A 27730-nucleotide genomic window follows, 5' to 3' on the forward strand; every position below is an offset into this window, starting at 1 on the left:
TCTCCTTCGTTCTTCCTCTCTTTCCGTACTTCTTTCCTCAATTCCTTCCATCCTTCCTTGCTTCCTTCCTTCCTTCCTTCCTCTTTTCATCCTTACTCATGTCCTTCCTTCCTTGCTGCCTCCCTCCTTCCTTACTCCTTTCCTTCCTTCCTTCCTCCTTTCATTCCTCCCTCCGTCCATACTCCTTTCCTTCCTCCCTTCCTTTTCTCCTTACAATCTTCCTCTTTTCCTCCCTCCCATCCCTCCTTACTCCTTTCCTTCCTTCCTTTCTTCCTCCTTTCCTTCCTTCCTCCCTCCATACTCCTTTCCTTCCTCCCTCCCTCTATACTCCTTTCCTTCCTTCCTTCCTTCCTTCCTCCTTTCCTTCCTCCCTTCCTTCTCTCTTTACGTCCTTCCTCCTTTCCTCTCTCCCTCCCTCCTTACTCCTTTCCTTCCTTCCTTGCTCCCTCCCTCTATACTCCTTTCCTTCCTTCCTTCCTTTCCTTCCTCCTGTCCTTCCTATAATGTTTATCATAATAACTGAATGTAAAACTGCAGACCCCCCCCCCCCCCCTCTTCTTTTTTTTAATATGTTAATTAGTTGAATTGAAGGTGATGAGTATAGAGGCTGGTGGGTAAAAGTGCAGATGTGAGATGTGGAAAAAGGGGCTCTGCTGCTGCTCTTTAAAAGTGTCACACTGAGGTAAACACCAAAAAAAAAAAGAAAAAAGGGAAAAAGTATTTACCTGCCACTGCTGCAACTCTTTGGTTTTTACATTCCCTCGCTCCTCTCCTCCTCTTGGCTTTCCTCTCCCTCCCCCTCCCCCTCTCCCCTTTCCCGTCCGTATTAAAAAAAAATCCTCCACAATCTATCTGCTGAATCTCATCGTAAGAGGGTCTCTCCACCCGGACGCCCCCCCCCACCCCCCCCACCCCTGTATATGAAGAGGTGCAAAAATAAAGGGACATAATGTTTATCCTAATATTACTTAAACTCTGTGACACTGCAGCTTGGTGGAATATATCATTGTAGATGTGGTGCATGGATAACTGCTGAATAAAAAATAAAAAAATAAAAAAAATTTAAAAAAAAAGAACAATAAAACTTCATCAAGCCCATTTGTGTCGGTGAGTCGGATATAAAAATTATAACAAATGTATAAAAATGATGTTGAGTCGACGAATGAAGGGAGAAAATGTGTGAGATGTTTAGTCTTTGACGTTCATGACGAGTGTGAGGTTACACATGTAGAGTAATTCATAAGACTCAGAGCAAGCAGACACTTTTATTTATCACTGTGTGTTGGATTTATGCTGCACTGAAATTAAAAATCTGCAAAAAATTGGGAGTGACAAATGAATTATTGCTTGACCCCTGCAGATATAGATATAGTGAAGCATTTGAGCTTTTGAGCATTTAAAATAAAGATTTTAGTCACTTTATTTCATCACTGAAGCACAATCTGATAATTTGGCAGCATTCATATTTGAATGGGAGGGAGGAAAAGAGGAAGGACGGGAGGAAGGAGGGAAGGAAAGGAGGGAGGGAGGGAGGAAAAGAGGAAGGAAGTAAGGAGAGAAGGGAAGGAGAAAGGAAAGGATTAAGGCGGGAGTGAGGAAAAGAGGAAGGAAGTAAGGAGAGAAGGGAGGGAGGAAGGAAGGAAGGAGAGAAGGAGGGAAGGAAAGGAGTAAGGAGGGAGGGAGGAAAAGAGGAAGGAAGTAAGGAGAGAAGGGAGGGAGGAAGGAAAGAAAGGAGTAAGGAGGGAGGAAGGGAGGAAAAGAGGAAGGAAGTAAGGAGAGAAGGAAGGAGGAAGGAAAGAAAGGATTAAGGCGGGAGGGAGGAAAAGAGGAAGGAAGTAAGGAGAGAGGGAAGGGAGGAAGGAGGGAAGGAAGGAAAGGAGTAAGGAGGGAGGGAGGAAGGAAAAGAGGAAGGAAAGAAGGGAGGAGGGAGGGAAGGAAAGAAGGAAAGAAAGGAGTAAGGAGGGAGGGAGGGAGGAAAAGAGGAAGGAAGGAAGGGAGGAGGGAGGGAAGGAAAGAAAGGAGTAAGGAGGGAGGGAGGAAAAGAGGAAGGAAGGAAGGAGAGAAGGAAGGAAGGAAGGAAATGAGTAAGGAGGGAGGGAGGAAGGAAAAGAGGAGGGAAAGGAAGGAAGGAAGGAAGGAAAGGAGTAAGGAGGGAGGGAGGAAGGATACTCAACTAAGGCATGAACAAGTGCCTTAAATTACAAACTACTACAATCTGTTTTTTACAGTATTCCTTTGATAAAGAAGATTTAAGAGCATCAGCTGCAGTATAAACATTTCATATAAATGTATAAACTGTACGACTGGATTACCAACCGGATAAAGTCAGTCAGAAACTTCTCTGCAGCTCAGCTTTATGTTAATTATTAGCACATATTGAGGCCCAGCCAATAAGTACTGAATCAGAGCTTCCTTTTAAACCCTTTATTATTTCAGTTTTTTGGGTACAAGTTTCATATTATTTAATTAATGTCCATAGTGTGTATAGTTGCCTCATTTCTCTGCTGACAGACAGACAGATGGATGGAGAGTAGCTCAGTGCTATAAATACATGCAATTAAATTAATAAAAACAGTAAATAGACAGTAATAAAGTGTATAAGATGTTATGAAACTACTGATGAAAATGTTGATGATTACAAAGGAGCTTACATCTGAAGTCAGCCCTTTAAGATTTTGCTCAGGAGGACTTTTCCCTCATTTTAAAATATTTAACATGTCACTGAATACATATATTTTTTAAAATATTTATTAAATAAATCATGACGTGGGATTATTTGGAGCACACATGGGCTTAAATGGAGTCACAGTACCAATTAAACCCACTTTATTCATCAAATATCTTTATTTTATATTCCAAAATCTACATGAACTAATGAATACATTAAAAATGAGAGATAAATGTTGCTTTATAAAAAATTATCTCCCTTATAAATCATGTCAGTATCCATGGAACACAGCTGAACTTAGATTTTGATGCTTAATGGGAACATTTACCCTAACAGCTGAGAGCATTCATTATAAAATTAGAATAATAAAGTAAGCAAATGTAATAAGTTACATTATTTTGATTAGGTAATTGAAAAAGTTACTCATTACTGATTACATTTTAAATAGAGTAACTAGTAATCTGTAACCTATTTAACCTTCTCAACCCCTGTCCAACCCTGTCTGATAAGGACTCGTACCCGAAGTGCCGAAAAGCCGAACTCGTTTTTATTCGGCTGTTTCCGGAGACACGTCGACGTGCGCGTGACGTAATCACAGCCATTTTCTGTGTGTGTGTGTGTGTGTCTCTCCGGCAGAGAAATCTAAACACATGTAGCTAGTAGCACCTGGTTGTATGTTTGGTGATAAATAGAGTTATATTCTAACTATTAATACTTTAGTTTTATTTCGCGGTTTCTTTCTCGTGTTTGTCGTCGCTTTACGTTAGTTGCGTTAGCCTGGCGCGTTTTTCGGACGCAGGTAAGACAAACTACGTAACCCTTAGCTACTAATTAGCGTTAGCCTTCAGGTTCTTTTATCATGTTTTGGTTGAATTAACTCACCTTTGGCTGTGTTTAAGGATTATATACGCTATGTTCAAGTATTTATGAACACCATACCTCTCTTAAAGAAGTCAGTAAAGCGTTGAGATGTCGACAAAGTTCATTTAAGTTTCTCTTTATTGCATTGTAAAAGCTACGGATGAGTTATAAACAGGTGTTGTAATTCAAGTAAAACATAAGGTACAAAGGTTAAAGCTTATATTGTCTCAATGGCTGCAGTAGTACTGTGATCTATTGAAGCTAAATTAAAGTTATGAATTAAATAAACTCACTTAACCTGCTGTTAATATTAATTTGTGCAGCTATGTGTAATACGGAAAGGCACTTTACAATTTTGTCTCCAGGTTACATTTTTTAAAAGAGATGTTAGCTATTTAGAGAAATACTATCATACATACTTAATATACTACATTATATTAACACCTTCCCCAAGCTTTGACCTTTAGCATTTTGTTCCTGTTGACACAAATTAGACACCAGTTATTTCTAGGTCAGCTCAGATAACTTAGATGAAGTAGCTCTAATTACAGCCTGCACTCTACTGTGGCTCTTTGTGTTTTACCTGCTCTAATCTTGTAATGAAAACCTCTCCTTTTCTTGAAGGTTGACAAAATGTCAAGACCAAGGTCCCGATCACCACGTTCCAGGTAAGTGCAGCGACGCGTTTGTGATTGTAACACTGACATGAAATAATGCAAATGAAGATTTATTGATTCCTGTATTACAAGTGGTGACGTTGGTTTCTTTTTTCCAATATTTAATTTTTCCAGGAGGTTCCCATGGGAGGAGCCTGACTTTGATCCTTACAAAGTCCTTGCAGAACTAGACAGGAATCCATTGGACAGGAGTCACCGCCCCAGAGAAGATCGTGAAGAGCACTGGGACCGCTTTGGGGAAGACATGTACCAAGAAGGTCAGAGAAGATCCTCTCCTTTCCCAGATGACCGTCAGTTCGGGCAGCAGCGCCGTCCAGACCAGGAGGAGTTTTATCGCAGGAGGCCCTCACCCCATCACGGTGCGATGGACTACGATGACCGGATGTTCTCCCCACAGCGTGACGGAGGAGGAGCTGTAGACAGAAGACGAGGAGGGTTTAGAGAAGACTTCAAGAGTTTTGAAGGCAGGGGGAGGTCGCCCCTCTCTCCCCTGAGGTTGCCAAGGGAAAGCTTGCCACTGACACCAAAATCTCATCCAGACCACTCACAGAGAGAGCCTGGGATGGGCTGGAGTAGAGAGGAGCAGGGCAGAGGACGAGGAAGGTTCAGAGACCTCAGTCCCAGTGTGAGATCAGATGACCAAAGAGGTGGAGCAGGTAGGGAAAGAAACAGGAGGAATGCACAGGATCCTAACAGATACGGACGAAGGGAGGATCCACCCCAAGAGAGGAAACACACTTTTAAAAGGCAAAGAAGAGAAATGGATGACGGCAATCATCTTGGGTAAATTTTAAGCAAAATGCTGAACTATCGCAGGGAATCACAGAATGCAGAGGATTCACATCTTCCTAATTTTTCATAAAACAAAATTCCTCACTTCTTATCATGCCTCATTTCCTATGATGCTAAACACTAGTCTAAAAATATTGCATGTCTCTAAGTTTTATTGGCAAGTTCTCCTAATATTTTTAAATTACTGCATGTCTTTGTTGAACCTACTGTAGTTATTAATAGAAACTTTTAAAACTTCATGTCATAGTTGTAGAAGGTAAATCAGCTAGTTATTGATTATACATCTAAATATAATTTTAACAATAAGTTTTGAACCAGATGCGATGGTTCCATGTATCATTGTTGAACCATGTCACCTCCTCTTATGCCATCACAGGTACGGGAATGAGGAGGAGTTTGGGGAACCGCGTTACTCAGTGGGCACACCCAGAGATGGGTTTGGAGGAGACACCCACAGGGGCCTCCCCCATGGGGAAACTCGGCACTCTGGACCACTTGTCATTGAACACGATCATGGCATCATTGAGAGCAGAGAACCACCACGGTGGGAGCAATTTGACGATCGTGGAGATCATGACCTTGATCGACAGAGGAGTCCACATCCAACGAGCTCCTCGCAGGAGCGTTTCAGAGCGTCAAACAGCAGGTTGGAAGTTCGGGAAGACACAAGAGGACGCCAATTTCAAGATAACTGGAGAGACTCCAACTACCATGAAACTAGGAGGAGTACTGTGCCGCAAGATAGACCAAACCCCATAAGATATGGTAATCGAGGTGGTCCGACAACGCACAGAGGGGCGGGCGGCTCTCGCCCAGGTAGAGGGAGGTTTAATCGTGGTGGAAGGACGGGGCCACCCAGGAATCAACCTCCCTCGCAACAGTCCCAGGGGTACCAAGATCCTCCTCATGAACAGCAAAGACCGGGGTACCGACCCCTCAGGGAGTACTGCTACGAGGATCCCATTGAAGAAGAGCCTAACTGGGCAGAAGAAGACAGACTGCAACAGTTGGAACGTGAAAGACCCCGAAGTCTTGACCGACACCTACCGAGGGCGGACCTGGACCCTAAAATGCCCCGCAAGAGGTGGAACGAACAGAAAACCAATGATGTGGCTGTTGTAACCGAGGAAACGCTAACCATCAAGGTGGACATGAGTCGACCCGTAAATCAAAACAGGTAAAGTATCTTTCAATCAAAAATGATGAAGGGTGAGGGGTGAAAGTTCACACTTTCTTTTTGTGAGCTTGTGGAAAACTGCAGCAGGAAGAGGAAAGAAACCACATGGAGAAGGATGAAAAAACTGATAAAGACAAATGCTGTGAGGCATTTTAATTGAAGAGGATTCAATTTAAGTTGGAATCAACATAAGAATATTGAATCTCTACATGGAATCCCTTTGTGGTAAGGCACTGCTACTACATCCATCTACAAATTATATGTGCAGCTACACCGTCTGGATCAGGATGACGTGCACAATTTTCTCAAAGGAACATTTTAATTTGAAGGTGAAGTCGCACCACCAGAGACGTGAAACCCTCTCTTCCTGCTACTCTTGCTGTTCGAGGAAACGAAGTGTGCATGGATGTGAAACTATCAATCTCTGAGGAACTTCGGCTATGTTTTTGGAGGAAGTGAATGAGCTGGCATCAACTCTTATATTGAAGAAGATTCCACTGGGAGGAAATTCATAAAAATGAGAATTTCAGTCATATTTCTTTCCACAAGAAAATGAAAGAGGACACATGTCTGAAACAATTAACTGGAGTCATATGAAGTCAACACATTTCTTCTGCAGACAAACCGGTTACTGTGGAGCATTACCAGTGTATTTTTACACTGATGAATCTTATATGAAGCAAGATGGAGACGAGCCCAGCACATCCAAAAGCAGAATACTAATTTAAGCCACTATTTTACGTCACTGAGACCGCTTAACCTGACACAATCTAACCACTACCTACAACTATTTGGACATGATTAAAGCTAAAGAAGGAAGCTCTGTTGGGCCTGAATGTGTGGCAGAAAAACTTCACAAGCTGAGTCGTAAGGAATCGATGGTGGATGATGGATGAGAAGAGATATTGGAAGCATTCAACCTAAGTCCAGCACATGCACATCACAGGGCAGCAGACGAAACTTCGAGGTCATCGAACGTGTTGGTCTAAAGAAGCAAGACCTTTAAAACATTTCTGATGAGAGAAGAGGAGTGGGCTGCAGAAACCAACCATTACACGATCAAGGTCCTGAAGCCAAAATCAACCCAAAGAGCTCAACCAGGCGTTGATTCCCATCATCACACTGCATGTGGCTTGGTAGTTGAATATGATGTGGAGCCTACTAATCCAGTGGAAAATGGAAAAACTTCACTCTTCATCATCTTATCTTCATCCTATTTTCACGCACAGCACTTAAACATCATTGCACATACCGGCCAACAGATGGGACGACTTCTGCCATCTAAATTTTGTATTCAACCATAATTTAATTGATGCCACACTTGCTGCCTCTGGATGAGCTCGGTCATTTTATGCCACTTCTTCAGATTTCCTGACTCCCTTGAAGAGAGTGTGAAGTTGGATCTGTGAAGGCTGAAAGAAAAAAATTGGAAGCCAACTCGACTGAAATTAAAGGGAGGAAGCATCTGTTGGCTGATCTTGTTTCAGAAGGGAAGTCAAACTGTGCTGGCAGAGACAGAAAGGGCAAAGATTTAAGATGGGGGAGCTTTATCTCTTTAAAAAAGCAATGCAGTTTGCTTTGTCTTCAAGACCTAAGAGAGGAGACAATCTTTAAAGGAAGGATGTTAAAAGCAGAGAAGTACTGATGTGGGAGTTCTACAATGAAGAGCCAAATGAAGTATTTTAACGGCACAAATGAAGATGGTTTGACAGGAAGATGAGAGCGTTTTCAAGCTGGATAGGAGCCTTCAGTCCATAAGAGGTTTGAAAATAAAAGAGCATGCATGTTTATCCTTCCTTAGAGGGAAGGAGAGGAGCACATCAGCCAAAGTCAAAAAAATGCTTTGGCATGATTTCCTACCCCGTGTCAAAGAGCGAGCGAGGGAGGAAGGAGGGAGTATTTGTGCCTGTGGCTTGAAGAAGATCAAGACCGCTGAAATGTGTTTGTGGAACAGCAGCGATGTTTATTCAATCGTAGACTTGTTTTGGAGGGAGGAACTGAAGCGTAACCACTCCAGGATTGCTGAGACATCCAAGTTCACACAGACATGAACAATTAAGGGAAGTTATTTTCTCTCAGCGTGCAACAACAATGGATGAAAATAAACCAGTCATAGCTGATTTTATACAAGACCAGGACCTTCTTAAATCAGAGTAATTAATGATGAGAGATGATTCAGTGATGAACATGAACAGAAACTCATACTTGCTGTGTTAAAGAAGAAATTGAAGCCATGAACATAATCATAAATAAATGGAGAAGTTCAAGCGTCATCAGTTCCTGCTTACAGTGAAATTGGAGCCATGAATAAAAACATCAGTGATGAGAAAACTGGAGAAATTGAAGCTGTGGACATGATCATAAATGTTGAGAGATTGCAGCATCCTCACTGCTGCCAAGAGGGAGAAATTAAAGCAACATTATTGCTGCTGGTATAAGAAATCGAAGACGTGGATATCATCAATGTGAAATAAAGGGAGACATTGAAGCATCATCAGGAGAATTCGGAGCCATGAGCATAAACATGAGCGGAGCTAAAACGACAAAATGTATTGCTGCTAAAAACATTAATGCTGAAAACTGGAGACACCGAAGCATCATCAGTGCTGTTGAAAGGAGATAAAACTATGAAAAAGGAGAAGAAATTTGGAGCATCAAAAAGAGAAATTGAGTCATCAAGTGCTGCGAAAACTGTGAACAAGAGCTCATCATTTAAATTTTAACGAGACTGGAGTCCCAAATATCTGATGAACTATGTTACCCAAGTACCAAACTGAAGATTTAATGGAGTCAGACAAGAAAAGAAGTGTGAACTTTTACCCAAAACTTTAACTCCCCTGACTATTGGTCTTCTCTGGCTTTCACTCTTAAGTCTTTTTAACTACACATAACACGATTCTGTGAGGGTACGCATCCATTCTTTTTAGTTAGTTTTAGGCTCTATTTATCATAAATGATCCGTTCTGGAAGTTGTGAAAATGTTTCCCAGGTAAGTTTTTTGGGTAAGGTAAAGATGTTGCTTCTTTTTGTCTTTTTCTACCCAGGTGTGAAAGGCACCAATGGTTGTTTTTTTTAATTTAATGGCGTTTTAGCTAAAAGTTAGATACTGAGTTTGTTTCATTTTTAGGGGCTTAAAACTAAACCTAGCACAAAAAGTAAGGAAATTTGTGTTTGGTAGAGTATTTCTTTGTTGTAACAATGCTTCTTGGCAATAAGTCTTATATCGTTGGAAAGCCTGTTTATTTCCCTTTTAAGTGGAGCCACATTTGTAAGGAACATGCATTTGTTGGATGAACAGCAGAGTTGAGTATGTGGGTTGTGCCCATGAAAAATTTGCCAAATCTTCTCTGCCTTCTTTGGTGGAGGGTAAGGGTTAGGGTTAGGTGATGGTGTGGGGCGGCATTTCCCTCACTGGATAAACGAGGCTTGTCGTCATTGGAGGCAATCAATCAATGCAGAGAGATATCGAGATGAGATTCAGCAATCAGTGGCGCTCCCATATCTCCACAGTCTGGAACCGAACTCTGTCCACAGAGCGGGGGTTTATCAGAGACTACCTCCAGATTTGGGAGTGGAGAAGATTTGAACGGCTTGCCATCAGTCCTGACCTCAACCCCATTGATTGAACACTTGTGGGATCAGCTTGGACGTGCTGTTCGTACCAGAGTGACCAACACATAACCACCACGTTGGCTGACTTGCGAGAAATGCTGGTTGAAGAATGGGATGCCAAGAATGTCGTGGCTGTGTTTGGTTCTTCCACACACCACTGAAGCTCCTGTTTGTTAAATGAATAAATTGTTAAATTGCCAATATGTCTTGTTTCTTCAGACTTCAGTCATCCAATCCACCAAACAAAAGCCAATAGCAGATTGGCAGAGAAGATTTGCCCGATTTTTCATGGGCGCAACCCACATACTCATCTCTGCTGCTCATCCCACAAATGCATGTTCCTTACAAATGTTGCTCCATTTGGAAGGGAAATAAACGGGCTTTCCAACGGTATAAGATTCATTGACAATGAGCAAACTTTGTTACAACAAAGAAAGAAACTAGCAAACACAGATTTCCTTATTTTTTGTGCTGTTTATTTTATTTTTTTCAGCAACCTCAGAAATTAGGGGCCTCAAAAATAGCCTAAGACTTATAAGTAGTGCAACTCTGTCAGCTCTTGAACAAAGGAAACCAATAAATATGGTCAAATTAAAGGGCCATGCAGCATTTTCCAGCATGTGACACGAAATACAAATACACAAACCCGTGATTCACATTTTCACAAGGCAACATTTTTCATTTTTTAAGATTAAACAGCCAATTTTTGACAGTAAGGAGGGCCGTAAGCTACCAGGTTGAAGGGAACCAGTTTTACTTCTTGGCAGTTGACACTTTTAACCTTCCTCCTCTTCCTCCCCCTCCTCTGCAGCCAGATGTGCTACTCCTCAGACAGACAGCTGTCTTTAGACCTGGTCAACGTTGGTCGCCAGCGTCTGGACTTCCTGCCCATGCTGGAGCACTCTGGCACGTACCGAGAGTCCGCCATGCACACTGGGACTTTTGCCCAGGAAATCATCACACTGGTGCATCATGTCAAAGGTCAGCACATATATGAATATCTATATCTGTACATGGTTGTTGCACAAAAAGGTGTTATTGTGGTTTGAAGTGATGTTGGCTAAGACCTTTAACTCAACTTTAAGACACAGAAGTGAGAGTAAATCTTCCCCGCTGTGTAAGCACAAAGCACAAAAGGCCACGACAGCTGATATCAAGGAGGAAGAAAGTCAACAAAACGAGACAGAAAGTAGCAGAACAATTTATGCATCTACTCTGTTCCAACTGGAGGATTTAAGGTTCCTGAGGGCTAATTAAAGGGGAAGCAGCGCTAAATATATGATCTATTTTGACAGATTGCAAACCTGAGTCGACAACTAACTTAAAGCATATGACCCCACCATGGAAAACCCCCAAAGTAGGACAAAAACATCCAGTGTGAGCCAATGAGGTTGTAGCACATAGCATCACCCAAACTTTAAGATATATAATTAGGGCTGGGCCGATATGCTTTTGTGCCGATTCGATTCTCTAACGATTTTTGGGTCCCAATTCAATTTAAATTGCGATTTTGATTAAACAAGTATTGCGATTTTATATTTCAATTATTGTGATTTTCTTTCCTTAAACAAGAACAGGTTGAAACCAAACACTTGATAATATATCATAAGTCATATTTACACACATCACATCAGTTTGTGAGGTTTATTTTTAAAACTGTGCACCTGCCCTCACAAAAAACATCCTCATCCGCCAACATCTTACAATAAACTAAACTGCTACATTTAGCTGGTCTTTAGAAAATTAAAAAAAAAATTAAAATTAAATAAATAAATAAAAATCACCAGAATTTTTATTATTAACGCGATTAATATAAAAATCGATTCGAGCCCTAGTATATAAGGAATTAAAAAGACATATTCGGGACCTTCTGAGTGAAGTAGACCAAGTCCACAGCTGTGTATAATTCTTTGCTTTATCAAATAAATACTTTGATATTTGAAACCCTCAAACGTTGCCTTCATTGCTTTCCTTTAATTTTGAACATGACAGTTACCGTCTTTACACCGTTTCACATTCAATATAATTTGTAACAGCTCGATCACATCACCTAAAAAGCATGAAGAGACATTTATGTGTGTGTTACTGAGCATATCTAATGTGTGTGTATATATCTGGTCTTGTGTTTACAGAGCAGTATTTCAGAGGTGATGGAGTCACCCTGAACGAGCGTTTCTCGACTCCCCAAAAAGGCGGCTACACTGAAGAAGAGACGGAGGAGCTGACGCTGGATGAGAGGTTCAGCTCAAACCGGTATGTTGCATAACCGAAGACCTATTTATATTAAGTAACACATACTAGATGAATGCACATCCCATGATTCTAATATATATATATATATATATATATATATATATAAGGATCATTTTCACAGTGGTTCCCAACAGTATCTGGGTCAATGAGGGTTTTTTTTTACTCAAATTAGTGTGTCCATGTGGTGTAGTTTAAATTTAAAGGGTTAAAATGTGAAAATAAACGTATGAATAACTTCACACATTCTTTTTTTGTGGACTCAGCATCAAATTTCTGCTTTTAATCCATTTAGAGAGAATATATTAGAGGATTATGGTAAAAATGTCTAAGTGGTGTAACCATAAAAACTTTGTACCAAATAATTCAACTTGCTTAAAAACAGTAAATAGTCAATAAAACACCATATCAACTAGTTTGGCATGATCTTACATCCTTCCTTCCTTCCTTCCTTCCTTCCTTCCTTCCTTCCTTCCTTCCTTCCTTCCTTCCTTCCTTCCTTCCTACCTAACAGCATATCAACTAGTTTGGCATGATCTTACATTATAACTTTTATATTAAATAAAGATAATGGAATACTATTGTTCTAAATATTACATTTAATCTGGGTAACCATGGAGACCAGAGGCCTGTACTACGAAGCTGGATTTTCTCTTATCGAGGTAACTTCAGGGTTAACCCTGGGTTTTCCGTACTACGAAGCTGGTTCACTTCTTACCGGGGTAAATCACCATGGTAACTTATGCTGAACGGCTAACCTGCTCCGGAGCAGGTTATGTTCTGGATAAGAGATCAACGAGTATGAAAGCACCACCTCCTGACCAATCAGCTCTCTTAGAAAATGACCCGCCCATTCTTAAAAGATCCTGGCTGTCAACATTGGTGCGCGGATCGCGAGAGGAGCGCGTAGGAGAGAAAGAGTTTTTAGGGATAGATGCAATTTTTTAATTGGCCAAAATATATATTTAAAAAATAATCATTGAGGCACGTGGGGGATATTATTCTGTATGTTATAGTTGGTTTGAAATCATTCACTCAAATGGTTGTAGCGCATAATAGGTTTGTATTTTGAATGTTGAATATTAAACTAAATTAATGTCTCTTATGAAAGGAAGGGCACTGAGGAAGCGATCTGCCCCAAACGTCTGTACCGTAATAAAGTGACATTGTGTGATCAGAGTGCTGTCCGTTTATATTGTCTGATAAATTAATATTGTATGATCTGATGAATTTACACATTAACAGAGTCGGCAATTTTCTGCCAGCATTCCTTCCTGGCTTTTGCTGCAGCAACAGTGTTGCTTTTGGCCTGATGATGTTTGAATTCTTCATATTTATGAAGAATAATTGTCTGCTCCTCCATGGTAAAGTAGTCTGCTTTGCAGGGTTTCTGCATGTTTGTGATTGGTCATACGCTGCAAACACCTCCCCTTTATGTGAACGCGCAGAGATCCAGATGGGAAAACCCTGGGTTGATTTACCGAGTTGATATCCAGCTTCGTAGTACCGCTTATCCTGGACTGCGAAGATCTGGTTAAATCAATCCAGGTAACGGAGAGAGATCCTGGATAGGTTAATCCAGCTTCGTAGTACAGGCCTCAGGAAACATTTAGTCGTTATTTAACCCTCCTGTTGTTGTTGTTGTTGTTGTTGTTGTTGTTGTTGTTGTTGTTGGGAAGGGAGGAAAGGAGGGAGGGAGGAAAAAGGAAGGAAGGAAGGGAGGAAAAAGGAAGGAAAAGAAGGAGGGATGGAGGGAGGAAGGAAGGAAGGAAGGAAGAAATAAAGAAAGGAAGGAGGGAGGGAAGGAAGGAAAGAAGGACAGAAAGAACGAACGAACGAAGGAAGGAAGGGAAGAAGGACAGAAGGAAGGAAGGGAAGGAAGGAAAGGAAAGAGGGAAGGAAGGAAGGAAGGATCAGTATAAGTCCACTTAAACACACTGTAGGTGATAAAACATTTAATATTTATCATTCTTTTGTGGTTACACCATTTGACATTTTCAGGAGCGTTCAGCCTGATGCTGCTTTTAAACTATTTTTAAACAAACATTTTTCTCGTCTGCAGAGGCTTCAGCTTGAACATTGACTCACTTCTTGATGATGACAAGCCGCTGTTCTCCAGACTCGGAGCCACACAGGTAAATAAATACTCACCGACTCAGCAGCCTGACGAACACCCAACAGCTGAGACCGTTACTGACTGTGATGAAAACATTTTAAATTGGAAGAAGGAAGGAAGGAAAGGAGGGAGGGAAGGAAGAAAAGGAGGGAGGAAGGAAGGAAGGAAGGAAGGAAAGGAGGGAGGGACGAAGGAAGGAAAGGAGGGAAGAAGGAAGGAGGGAAGGAAGAAAAGGAGGGAGGAAGGAAGGAAGGAAGGAAGAACGGAAGGAAGGAAGGAAGGAAGAAAAGGAGGGAGGAAGGAAGGAAGGAAGGAAAGGAGAGAGGAAGGAAGGAAGGAAAGGAGGGAGGGACGAAGGAAGGAAAGGAGGGAAGAAGGAAGAAAGGAGGGAAGAAGGAAGGAGGGAAGGAAGAAAAGGAGGGAGGAAGGAAGGAAGGAAGGAAGAACGGAAGGAAGGAAGGAAGAAAATGAGGGAGGAAGGAAGGAAGGAAGGAAAGGAGAGAGGAAGGAAGGAAGGAAAGGAGGAGGGACGAAGGAAGGAAGGAAAGGAGAGAGGAAGGAAGGACGGAAGGAAAGAAGGAGGGAGGGAGGGACGAAGGAAGGAAACGGAGGGAAGAAGGAAGGAAGGAAAGGAGGGAGGAAGGACAGATATCAGAAGATTTTCTAGAGCAGCTTAAATGATCTATAGTGTGTGTGTGTGTGTGTGTGTGTGTGTGTGTGTGGTGTGTGTGTGTGTGTGTGTGTGTGTGTGTGTGTGTGTGTGTGTGTGTGTGTGTGTGTGTGTGTGTGTGTGTGTGTGTGTGTGTGTGTGTGATAACAGAGTTTAAACCAGCCGCCGATGCGAGGCCCTGGAGACCTGAGACATGACCTGGAGAGGAGGAGACAGGAGAGGCTGGAGGGGGTAAAGGTCACGATACCAGGAAGTAGTCTGTCACAGCAGAGAGCAGCCAGGTGAGATCTCTTCCTCTCTCTCTCTTCCTTTCTCTCTCTCTCTCTCTCTCTCTTCTTCTCCCTCTCTCTCTTTATCTCTCTCTCGCTCTCTTCCCTCTCTCTCTTCCTGTCTCTCTCTCTTCCTCTCTCTCTCTTTCTCTCTCTCTCTCTCTCTCTCTCTCTCTCTCTCTCTCTCTCTCTCTCTCTCTCTCTCTCTCTCTCTCTCTCTTCCTTTCTCTCTCTCTCTCTCTCTCTCTCTCTCTTCCTTTCGCTCTCTCTCTCTGTCTCTCTCTGTCTTCCCCTCTCTCTGTCTTTCTTCCTCTCTCTCTTCCTCTCTCTCACTCTCTCTTTCTTCCTCTCTCCCTCTCTTTCTCTCTCTTTCTCCCTCTCTCTTCCTCTCTCTCTCTCTCTTTCTCTCTCTCTCTCTCTCTCTTCCTCTCTCCCTCTCTCTCTTCCTCTCTGTCTCTTTCTCTCCCTCCCTCTCTTCCTCTCTGTCTCTCTCTCCCCCTCTCTCTTCCCCTCTCTCTTCCTTTCTCTCTCTCTCTCTCTCTCTCTCTCTCTCTCTCTCTCTCTCTCTCTCTCTCTCTCTCTCTCTTCCTTTCTCTTCCTCTCTCTCTCTATCTCTCTCTCTCCCTCCCTCCCTCTCTATGTCTTTTCCTCTCTGTCTCTCTCTCTCCCTCCCTCTCTGTCTCTTCCTTTCTCTTCTTCTCTCTCTCACTCTCTTCCTTTGACTCTCTCTCTGTCTCTCTCTCTCTCTCTTGACTCCAGTTTGAGTTTTCACAGTTAAAGGGTTAACCGTGTGAACATTTGTGTCCTCTCGTGTGTCTCAGTGAGCAGAACTTAGATTACAGCGACAAAGACGAGATGTCTCAGATGGAGGACGAAGGATTCTCCAACTGGGCCGAAGAGCCGAGCCGGAGATGGGAAGGAAACACGGTGAGTTTGACCTTTAATGACCCCTTCAGTCATGTGATCCAGGAGATGAAGAGACAATCTTAAACCTCTCTCTCTCTCTCTCTCTCGCTCTCTCTCTCTCTCTCTCTCTCTCTCTCTCTCTCTCTCTCCTCTCTCTCTCTCTCTCGCTCTCGCTCTCGCTCTCTTCCTCTCTCCCTGTCTCTCTTCATCTTCCTCTCTCTCTTCCTCTCTGTCTCTCTATTTCTCTCTCTTTCTCTCTCTCTCTCTCCATCTTCCTCTCTCCCTGTCTCTCTCATCTTCCTCTCTCTCTTCCTCTCTGTCTCTCTATTTCTTCCTCTCTCTTCCTCTCTCTCTCTCTCTCTCTCTCTCCATCTTCCTCTCTCCCTCTCTCCCTCTCCATCTTCATCTTCCTCTCTCTTCCTCTCCATCTCCATCTTCCTCTCTCCCTCTCTCTTCATCTTCCTCTCTCTCTTCCTCTCTGTCTCTCTATTTCTTCCTCTCTCTTCCTCTCTCTCTCTCTCTCTCTCTCTCTCTCTCTCTCTCTCTCTCTCTCTCTCTCTCTCTCTCCATCTTCCTCTCTCCCTCTCTCCCTCTCTCCATCTCCATCTTCCTCTCTCCCTCTCTCTTCATCTTCCTCTCTCTCTCTCTCTCTCTCTCTCTCTCTCTCTCTCTTTCTCTTTTTTAGGGACCAAGGAGAGGAGCTTCCTACAGGCCGAACACAGGCGCACAACGACGAAACAATCACTATGGCAACCGCCAGGGACCAATGAGGCGACAGAACAACCGCAACAACGCTGCAGGTATTATTCAGATTTTGGTCACTGTCCGTTCTTCCTCTTCCTCATCATCTTCTTCATCCTCTTCCTCTTCTTCTTCCTCTTCATCTTCTTCATCTGAGAAGCCGCAGCTCAGATTTATTCAACAGTGAACTCAGTTTGTTCCTGTTGTGTAATATTTCCTTTGACCTTTGACCTTTGACCCAGTTAAACCCTCACCACTTCCTCCTCTGATCAGCTGAGCTCATCCAATCCCATTTCCCCATTCTTCTTCCTCTTCCTCCTCCTCCTCCTCTTCCTCTTCTTCTATCCATCCACGCTGCTCAAATCCTCTTTTATCATTTATTCTTTTTTACAGTCTGACTCATTTTCCTTGATCCATCCCCCTTCCTTTCTTCCTTCCTTTCCTTCCTCCCTTCATTCTTTCCTCCTTCCTTCCTCCCTCCTTCTCTCTTTCCTCCATCCACCCCCTTCCTTTCTTCCTTTCTTTCTTCCTTCCTTTCCTCCCTCCCTTCTTCTCTCTTTTCTTCCTCCCTTCCTTCTTTCTTCTGTCCTTCTTTCCTTCCTCCCTCTTTTCCTTTCTTCCTCCCTCCCTCTCTCCTTCTTTCCTCCCTCCCTCCTACCTTCCTTCCTTCCTTCGTCCTTCCTTCCTTTCCTTCCTCCCTTCATTCTTTCCTCCTTCCTTCCTCCCTCCTTCTCTCTTTCCTCCCTTCTGTCTTTCCTCCATCCACCCCTTCCTTTCTTCCTTTCTTTCTTCCTTCCTTTCCTCCATCCACCCCCTTCCTTTCTTCCTTCCTTTCCTCCCTCCCTTCTTCTCTCTTTTCTTCCTCCCTTCCTTCTTTCCTCTGTCCTTCTTTCCTTCCTCCCTCTTTTCCTTTCTTCCTCCCTCCCTCTCTCCTTCTTTCCTCCCTCCTACCTTCCTTCCTTTCCTTCCTCCCTTCATTATTTCCTTACCTCTCTCCCTCGTTCCTCCCTCCTTTCCTTGCTTATTCCTTCCTTCCTCCCTCCCTTCTTCCTCCCACCTTTCCCCATTTCTCCTCCTCTCTTCCTCTTCCTCTTCCTCTTCTATCCATCCACGCTGCTCAAATCCTCTTTTCTCATTTATTCTTTTTACAGTCTGACTCATTTTCCTTGATCCATCCCCCTTCCTTTCTTCCTTCCTTTCCTTCCTCCCTTCATTCTTTCCTCCTTCCTTCCTCCCTCCTTCTCTCTTTCCTCCCTTCTGTCTTTCCTCCATCCACCCTTCCTTTCTTCCTTTCTTTCTTCCTTCCTTTCCTCCCTCCCTCCTTCTCTCTTTTCTTCCTCCCTTCCTTCTTTCTTCTGTCCTTCTTTCCTTCCTCCCTCTTTTCCTTTCTTCCTCCCTCCCTCCCTCCTTCTTTCCTCCCTCCCTCCCTCCCTCCTACCTTCCTTCCTTCCTTCGTCCTTCCTTTTTTTTATCATTTATTCCTTTTACAGTCTGACTCATTTTCCTTGATCCATCCCCCTTCCTTTCTTTCTTCCTTCCTTTCCTTCCTCCCTCCTTCTCTCTTTCCTCCCTTCTGTCTTTCCTCCATCCACCCCCTTCCTCCTTCTTTCCTCCCTCCCTCCTACCTTCGTCCTTCCTTCCTTTCCTTCCTCCCTTCATTATTTCCTTACCTCCCTCCCTCGTTCCTCCCTCCTTTCCTTGCTTGTTCCTTCCTTCCTCCCTCCTTCTCTCTTCCTCCCTTCTGTCTTTCCTCCATCCACCCCCTTCCTTTCTTCCTTTCTTTCTTCCTTCCTTTCCTCCCTCCCTTCTTTCCTCTGTCCTTCTTTCCTTCCTCCCTCTTTTCCTTTCTTCCTCCCTCCCTCCCTCCTTCTTTCCTCCCTCCCTCCCTCCCTCCTCCCTCCCTCCCTCCTACCTTCCTTCCTTTCCTTCCTCCCTTCATTATTTCCTTACCTCCCTCCCTCCCTCGTTCCTCCCTCCTTTCCTTGCTTATTCCTTCCTTCCTCCCTCCCTTCTTCCTCCCACCTTTCCCCATTTCTCCTCCTCTCTTCCTCTTCCTCTTCTATCCATCCATCCGCGCTGCTCAAATCCTCTTTTCTCATTTATTCCTTTTACAGTCTGACTCTTTTTCTTTCTCTCTTTTCCATCTTTAGGTCCAAACTGGTGATCTGAGGCTGAACCGGAGAGCGAAGGATGCTGCTGCTGATTCCCTGAACCTTGTAAAAAAAAAAAAAACTTAGCCTGAATGTTTAAAGTCGTAATGAACTGTGAACGATGTTTTTAACCTGAATGTGAAACGTCGACACCTGCAGCTTCTATTTCTGTTCTTTTTTTTTTTTTTTAGATTTCTTACCTTCATTTAAAACCTTTATTTCATTTTATTTTCATTTAAAATCAAGAAGTCTCTGATTTTTATCTTCGGCTGTGTCGTTGAAGCAGTAAACTCACCATGCTTGTATGTTTCTAGATGTTAAATCACCTTTTTTTTTTTTTTTTATATTAATCGATATTTGTTCCTCCGGCTCAGTTTTCAGTTTAAATATGATCTATAATCTTTGTCACGCTGATTCCTGCCTGTCTCAGTTTTAATGTTCATCAGCTGCACTGTCAGTGACACACGAGCTCAGTGTCACTTTTCTTAATAAAACCACAAACGTCATGATTCACCTGAGTGTCACCTGGTGTTTTAATGATTTAACCCTCCTGGTGTCCTCGAGTCAAGGAAGAGAGGGAGGGAGGAAGGAAAGAAGAGAGGGAGGGAGGAAGGGAAAGAAGGAAGGAAGGAGGCACCATTTTTTACCAAAAGTAAGATTGAATGCTCCTGAAAATGTCAAATGGTGTAACCACAAAAGAATGATAAATATTAAATATTTTATCACCCAGAAAGAAGGAAAGGAAGAGGAGGAAGAAAAGAAAGAAAGGAGAGAGAAAAAAAGAAAGATAAGGGAGGAAGAAGAGAACAAAAAGTAGGAGGAAGAAGAAAAAGAAATGAGGAAAGAAAGGATGAAGAGAAAAAGAACAAGTAGGAGGGAAAAGATAAAGAGGAAGAAGAGAGAAATGAGGGAAGAGGAGGAGAAAGAAAGGAAGAGAGAAAAAACAAGTAGGAGCGGAAAGAAAGAAATTCCCCAGATTAAATGTAATATTTAGAACAATAGTATTCCATTAGCTTTATTTAATATAAAAGTTATAATGTAAGATCATGCCAAACTAGCTGATATGGTGTTTTATTGACTATTTACTGTTTTTAAGCAACGTTCAATTATTTGGTACAAAGTTTTTATGGTTACACCACTTAGACATTTTTACCATAACCCTCTAATATATTCTCTCTAAATGGATTAAAAGCAGAAATTTGATGCTGGGTCCACAAAAAAAGAATGTGTGAAGTTATTCATACGTTTATTTTCACATTTTAACCCTTTAAATTTAAACTAAGCCACATGGACAGAAATGTTTGAGTTAAAAAAAAAAAAAAAAAAAACTTCAGTAGAAAGATTAAAAGATGGAAAAATGACTTCAAGTTTTAAAATGAGTATTTATTTCAAACTGAGTAAAAATACACTTTAAAAAAAAGACAAAACAATTAAACATCTTTCATTATATATAATACATCACAGGAAATCTTTATATTGGCTGCTCAGTCATGTCTTTATATATATATTATTATATATTATATATTATATATATTATATATATATTACTGTACATTAAACATTAAACACTTAAAGTCACATTATTTAACATTTATAAGCAGTTATTATAAAAACACTTCATAATACAGTTTAATGTGTTAATAAGCAGATTGAAGGTTTATAAATGTTCAATATTTCAAAATAAAAGCTCCAAAAAATACAAATTTCATATTAATACGACTGTTCTAATATATTTTTATTATTTTTTTGTTAAGTTATAGAAAACTGCACCTGAGGAGTCGTTTAAATACTTAACTTCCTGTCGTCCTCCAAGGTCAAATTGACCCGTTTTGACCTGTTCCTTCCTTCCTTCCTTCCTTCCTTCCTTCCTTCCTTCATTCCTTCATTCATTCCTTTCCTTCCTCCTTGCCTCCTCCCTTCCTTCCTTCCTCCCACCCTCTTTTCCTCCTTTCCTTCCTTCCTTCCTTCCTTCCTCCATCCCCCTTCCTTCCTCCCTCCCTCCTTTCCTTCCTTCTTCCATCCCCCTTTCTTCCTTCTTTCTGTCCTTCATTCCTCCCTGCATCCTTCCTTCCTTCCTCCCTCCCTCTTTCCCTCCCTCCTTCCTTCTTTCCTCCATCCTTCCTTCCTCCCTGCCTCCTTCCTTCCCCCTTCCTTCTTTCCTTTCCTCCCTTCCTTCCTTCTTTCCTCCCTTCCTTCCTTCCTTCTTTCCTCTGTCCTTCCTTTCCTTCCTCCATCTCCCTCTCTCCTTCTCTCTTTCTTTCCTCCCTTCCTCCCTCCTTTCCTCCCTTCCTTCTTTCCTTCTTCCCTCCCTCTTTTCCTCCCTTCCTCCCTCCTTTCCTCCCTTCCTTCCTCCCTCCTTTCCTTCCTTCCTTCCTTCCTTCCTTCTTCCCTCTTTTCCTTGACTCGAGGACAACAGGAGGGTTAATAAAGACTTAAATTATAATGTGACAGAAACTAATAATTAAAACTTTGAGTCCTGCTGCTTATAAATAATAAATTAAGGAGACTTAAAGTGAAGCAATAATAATTATCTTGGTTTTTCAGAATAAAAGTCATTTATCTCAGAACTAAACTACCGTCAGTATAAAAGCTTATAACTGGTTTTTATTTTATTCTGGACAAACTTCATCGCAGCATCGTTGTCCAATTAGCAGCTTTCATTACTTTCTTTGGTAAATACTTTATTTAATATTTAAACTTTGGGCTTTAAGAGACGAGGAAGGGAACAAACTGCTGGTTTAAGGCACTTAAAAAAAAAAAAGAAAAAAGAGGCTTCACTTTAATAATCTGTGTAGCTGAAGTGAAATATTCAGATCCTTTAATTCAGTAAGAGAAAAAATAAGTCCTGAATTCAGAATGTGCATATAAGAATAATCAGCTATATATATTTAAAGTATACCATCTGGCTTCTTTTAGAGCTTTTAATTATTACTGTTTTATTTTTTTATTTTTTTTTTTTTTTATCACCAATAAATTCATGTAAGAGCATTTTTGTAATGTTCATCAGTCAATTGGTAGATTAATGCAGATCATTATATACCGTACTCTAAGTATGCAGAAATAAAGAGAGATTAGAGGAGAGAAGTTTCATGTTCGTGTAAATCTCTCCTGCAGCAGCTTTTTGTCTTTAATCTCATTTTAAATCTCCATCGCTGCAGAGACTTTAATCACCTGAGTGTCCAAATAATCCAAATAATCCAAATAATCCTCAGCACCGGCTCCCTCTTCATCTTCATCAGCCACCGAGGAGGCTGTGGCTCTTCTCTCGGGGCCCCTGGAGGTCGACCCTGGGCCACTGGAGCCAGGAGGTCGGCCTGTGGCCCCTGGAGGTTGGGGGGGGCCCTGGAAGTCAACCCTGGGCCCCTGGAAGTCGACCTGGGGCCCAGGAAGTCGACTTGGGGCCCCTGGAGGTTGATCTGGGGCCCAGGAAGTCGACTTGGGGCCCCTGGAGGTTGATCTGGGGCCCAGGAAGTCGACTTGGGGCCCCTGGAGGTCGACCTGGGGCCCCTGGAGGTTGATCTGGGGCCCAGGAAGTCGACTTGGGGCCCCTGGAGGTCGACGCGGGGTCCCTGGTGGTCGACCTGGGGCTCCTGGAGCCAAGAAGTCGACCCGGGACCCTTGGAAGTCAGCACGGGGCCCCTGGAGGGTGACCTGGGGCCCCTGGAGGTTGACCCAGGGCCCCAGGAAGTCGGCCCAGGGCCCCTAGAGGTTGGGGGGCCCCTGGAGGTTTGACCCTGCATCTTCCAGAGGACTGTCTGTGTTTCCTCCAGCAGGGTTTCAGGTGAGGTTCATGCGTTACCATAGAAGAGGAGGAAGGAGAAGAGGAGGAAGAGGAGGAAGAAGAAGAGGAGGAGCGTCAGGATCAGAGAGTTAGAGGCGGAGAGTTGCAGGGTAAAGGCCGAAACGCCACCTCCATGTTCTCCTCCTGATGATGTCGAAACGGCACATCAGAGGCCTGGAGGAGAGGAAAGTACATAAAGAGACATTACACACAATTAAAGGCTGAATACAAACAAGATGATACAAATATATGCGAAGGGAGGAGGGAAGAAGGAAGGAAAGGAGGGAGGAGGTAAGGAAACGAGGAAGGAAGGAGGGAAGAGAGGAAAGGAAAGAAGGAAGTGAGGAGGGAGGGAGGAAGGGAAGGAAAGAAGGAAGGAAGAAAGGGGGGTTGAGGAAGGAAAGAAAGAGAGGAGTGAGTGAGGAAAGAAGGAAGGAAGGAAGGAAGGAAGGAAGGAAGGACAGAAGGAAGGAAAGAAAGAGAGGAGTGAGTGAGGAAAGAAGGAAGGAAGGAAGGAAGGAAGGAAGGAAGGAAGGAAGGAAGGAAGGAAGGAAGGAGGGAGGGGAGAAGGAAAGAAGGAGGGACGGAAGGAAGAAAGGGGGGTTGAGGAAGGAAAGAAAGAGGAGTGAGTGAGGAAAGAAGGAAGGGAGGGAGGGAGGGAGAACGGAAAAGAGGAAGGAAGGAAAGAAGGAAGTGAGGGAGGTAGGGGGGAGGAAAGAAGAGAGGAGTGAGTGAGGAAAGAAGGAAGGGAGGAAGGAAGGAAGGAAAGGAAAGGAAAGGAGGGAGGGAGAAAGGGAAAGAGGAAGGAAGGAAAGAAGGAAGTGAGGAAAGTAGGGTGGAGGAAAGAAAGAGAGGAGTGAGTGAGGAAAGAAGGAAAGGAGGAAGTGAGTAAAGTAGGGAGAGGAAAGAAGGAAAGGAGGAGGGAGGGAGGGAGAGAGGGAGGGAAGGAAGTGAGGAAGGTAGGAGGGAGGAAAGAAAGAGGAGTGAGTGAGGAAAGAAGGAAGGGGGAAGGAAGGAAGGAAAGGAAAGGAAAGGAGGGAGGGAGAAAGGGAAAGAGGAAGGAAGGTAACAAGGAAGTGAGGAAAGTAGGGGGGAGGAAAGAAAGAGGAGTGAGTGAGGAAAGAAGGAAGGGAGGAAGTGAGTAAGGTAGGGAGAGGAAGGAAGGAAAGGAGGAGGGAGGGAGGGAGAGAGGGAGGGAAGGAAGTGAGGAAGGTAGGAGGGAGGAAAGAAAGAGGAGTGAGTGAGGAAAGAAGGAAGGGAGGAAGGAGGGACGGAGGAAGGAAGGAAAGGAGGGAGGAAGGGAGAAAGGAAAGGAGGAAGGAAGGAAGGAAAGAAAGAAGTGAGGAAGGTAGGGGGGAGGAAAGAAAGAGAGGAGTGAGTGAGGAAAGAAGGAAGGAAGGAAGGAAGGAAGTGAGGGAGGTAGGGGGAGGAAAGAAAGAGAGGAGTGAGTGAGGAAAGAAGGAAGTGAGGAAGGTAGGGGGGAGAAAGAAAGAGAGGAGTGAGTGAGGAAAGAAGGAAGGAAGGAAGGAAAGGAAGGAAGGAAAGGAGGAGGGAGGGAGGAAGAGATGGAGAAAGGAAGGACAGAAGGAAGAAGGAAGGAAGAAAGAGAGAAGGAGGAAAGGAAGAGGGAGGGAGGGAGGAAGAAGGAAAGGAGGAGGGAGGGATAATTGGAAGTTTAAGGGAGAACTAGAAGCATTTAAGAGTTTAAATGTAAATAAATAATCGGACCTCTCGGGACGATCCAGCGGCGTGAAGCGGATCCTCAGGAGTCTGATTTTGTATCTGGGGCCGATCACGTTGCCGGTGTTGATGCGGAGAGAGATCTTCTGGATCGGCTGCAGATCGTCGTCGAACTGAGCGAGCAGGCGAGTGGACGTGTACTGCTCGAACCGGAGCAGCTTACTGAGAGGAGACACGGCGGCCATATTGGATTTAATCACTTTGTTTTACAAGATAACAGCTTCATTATTCTCATTATAGCAGATTATCCTTCCTGTCTGTTTTGACTGTTCCTTCCGTCCTTCCTTCCTTCCTTCCTTCCTTCCTTCCTTCCTTCCTTCCTTCCTTCCTTCCTTCCTCCCTTCCTCCCTCCCTCCTTCTCTCTTTCCTTCCTCCCTTCCTTCTTTTCACTGTCCTTCTTTCCTTCCTTCCTCTTTTCCTTTCTTCCTCCACTCCTCCTTCCTTCTTTCCTCCCTCCCTCCTACCTTCCTTCTTTCCTTTCCTTCCTTCTTCCTCCCTCCCTTCCATCCTTCCTTCCTTCCTTCCTTCCTTCCTTCCTTCCTTCCTTCCTGAACTCGAGGACAACAGGAGGGTTGCTATAACTTAACCCTCCTGTTGTCCTCGAGTCAAGGAAGGAAGGGAGGAAGAAGGAAGGAGAGGAAGAAGGAAGGAAAGGAGGGAGGAAGGAAGGGAGGAAGGAAAGGAGGGGGGAAGGAAGGAGAGAAGGAAGAAGGGGAGGGAGGGCGAAAGGAAAAGAGGAAAGAAGGAAAGAAGGACAGAAAAAAGTCTAATCATAAACACTTGAATATTGACCTTTCAAAAGCACATCATTTTAAAAACACTTATTAAGTAATTCCTTTGATTTGGATCTGAATGTGACTGAATGACTGCATGTGTGTTGCGTTCAGGTGTTGTTTGCGGTGCAGGACTGAGGACTCACTGGTCTATCCGAGCCTCCGTGTAAGTTCTGCCGCTGTGCAGCCGGATGTAGACGACCCCCCAGCGGAGATACTGGTTCCACGTCACCATGTCCACTCTGTAGCTCAGCTCTGCAGCACACAGGAAGTAGACAGGAAGCAGACAGGAAGTAGACAGTCAGCGCTCATACTGAAAAAATCCCAAATCATCAGCTCCTCAAAAACACAGCTAGAGGCGGGAATCACGATATTATCACCATACTTGTGTCACGATACGATATTATTGCGATATGCTGCGGATTTATTACTAGTCATAACTGTTAGGGAATCTTCCATCGTTAATATGCACTGAGTCAAACTAGGCTTTGTCGTCATAGCAACGCCACACCAAATGATGAGATACAAAAAACCTGACCACTGTTTTTTATTTTAATTGAGGTGAAATGACCCACTAAAGTCTGAAATGACCTTTGACCCACTATAAGGCTGAAATGACCTTTGACCCACTATGAGTCTGAAATGACCTTTGACCCACTATGAGGTCTGAAATGACCTTTGACCCACTATAAGGCTGAAATGACCTTTGACCCACTATGAGTCTGAAATGACCTTTGACCCACTATAAGGCTGAAATGATCTTTGACCCACTATAAGTCTGAAATGACCTTTGACCCACTATAAGGCTGAAATGACCTTTGACCCACTATGAGTCTGAAATGACCTTTGACCCACTATAAGTCTGAAATGACCTTTGACCCACTATAAGGCTGAAATGACCTTTGACCCACTATAAGTCTGAAATGACCTTTGACCCACTATAAGGCTGAAATGACCTTTGACCCACTATAAGGCTGAAATGACCTTTGACCCACTATAAGGCTGAAATGACCTTTGACCCACTATAAGTCTGAAATTACCTTTGACCCACTATAAGTCTGAAATGACCTTTGACCCACTATAAGGCTGAATCCAAATGTCTGGACTTCACCATACTTGCAGACTCTGCAGGATTCACCAAGTCCACAAAGGGGCCTCGAGCCTGGAGAGAGTCCGCCTGGGGGGTTCAGACTTTGCTCCGTTAACCAAAATCCTGCAGCGATCCTGCATAAAGTGCAATAAATTACTGCCTTGAATTAAATGTTTGAGATGATTTTGGTCATTTGTTTCCATGCACCTCGATTCAGTTCAACTCAAACTAGCAACGCCACACCAAATGATGAGATACAGGTAGGGGGGTGGAAAGAAAGAGAGGAGTGAGTGAGGAAAGAAGGAAGGGAGGAAGGAAGGAAGGAAGGAAAGCAGGTGGGAAGGAAGGAAGGAAGGAAGGAAGGAAAGCAGGTGGGAAGGAAGGAAGGAAGGAAGGAAAGGAGGAGGGAGGGAGGGAGAAAGGAAAAGAGGAAGGAAAGAAGGACGGAGGAAAGAAAGGAAGGAGGGAGGGAGAAAGGAAAAGAGGAGGGAAGGAAGGAAGGAAAGAAGGAAGGGAGGAAGGAAGGAAATGAGGAGGGAGGGAGGGAGAAAGGAAAAGAGGAAGGAAGGAAGGACGGAGGAAAGAAAGGAAGGAGGGAGGGAGAAAGGAAAAGAGGAAGGAAGGAAGGAAGGAAGGAAAGAAGGAAGGGAGGAAGGAAGGAAAGGAGGAGGGAGGGAGGGAGAAAGGAAAAGAGGAAGGAAGGAAGGACGGAGGAAAGAAAGGCAGGAGGGAGGGAGAAAGGAAAAGAGGAAGGAAGGAAGGAAGGAAGGAAAGAAGGAAGGGAGGAAAGAAGGAAAGGAGGAGGGAGGGAGGGAGAAAGGAAAAGAGGAAGGAAGGAAGTCAGGAAGGTAGGTGGGAGGAAAGAAAGAGAGCAGTGAGTGAGGAAAGAAGGAAGGGAGGAAGTAAGGAAGGAAGGAAAGGAGGAGGGAAGGAAGGAAGGAAGGAAAGGAGGAAGGAAGGAAGGAAGTGAGGAAGGTAAGGAAGGAAAGAAAGAGAGGAGTGAGTGAGGAAAGAAGGAAGGGAGGAAGGAAGGAAGGAAGGAAAGGAGGAGGGAGGGAGGAAGGAAGGACAGAAGGAAGGAAGGGCCATTTGTTTCCATTCACCTCAGTTCAGTTCAACTCAAACTTTACTGTCATGTTTGCTACTAGAGAGTTTCTTCTTCTGTGAATCGTCCCGTTGGTGTTAAATCAGGACTGTGTGTCATGTGGTGTGTTGGACTGTGTGTCATGTGGTGTGTTGGACTGTGTGTCATGTGGTGTGCTGGACTCACTCCTGTACGGCAGCACGGACGTGGTGCTGAAGAACACTTTGGTTTGTCCCATCTGCAGCAGAGTCTCTTTCCATTTGCTGACGTCATAACCTGCAGGTGAGAAAGCACACAGCTGATCAGACATCAGGGAGGAAGGAAGGAAGGAAGGAAGGAAGGATGGATGGGAGGAAGAAGGAAGGAAAGATGG

General features: G+C 43.6%; 2 protein-coding genes across 2 annotated transcripts in view; one reads left to right on the forward strand and one right to left on the reverse strand.

Annotated features, from left to right (window-relative positions):
* Positions 1-3307: 3307 nt before the first annotated feature.
* Positions 3308-19396, forward strand: zgc:112982 (uncharacterized protein LOC503771 homolog). Its single transcript, XM_053342089.1, has 11 exons — positions 3308-3467; positions 4154-4197; positions 4321-4989; positions 5375-6175; positions 10599-10768; positions 11920-12040; positions 14100-14172; positions 14974-15104; positions 15914-16019; positions 16684-16798; positions 18890-19396. Exons 2-11 carry the CDS (start codon positions 4163-4165, stop codon positions 18901-18903), a joined length of 2235 nt encoding a protein of 744 aa, XP_053198064.1. The 5' UTR covers positions 3308-3467; positions 4154-4162; the 3' UTR covers positions 18904-19396.
* A 3355-nt stretch (positions 19397-22751) lies between these two features.
* Positions 22752-27730, reverse strand: part of lipib (lipase, member Ib) — a 9575-nt gene continuing 4596 nt past the window's right edge. Inside the window, 5 exon segments of the mRNA XM_053342817.1 lie at positions 22752-22816; positions 22819-22844; positions 24399-24572; positions 25330-25438; positions 27544-27633. Coding sequence (XP_053198792.1) covers positions 22752-22816; positions 22819-22844; positions 24399-24572; positions 25330-25438; positions 27544-27633 — 464 coding nt within the window.

The sequence above is a fragment of the Scomber japonicus genome, chromosome 21 (genome assembly GCF_027409825.1).
Source record: "Scomber japonicus isolate fScoJap1 chromosome 21, fScoJap1.pri, whole genome shotgun sequence".
NCBI lineage: Eukaryota > Metazoa > Chordata > Actinopteri > Scombriformes > Scombridae > Scomber > Scomber japonicus.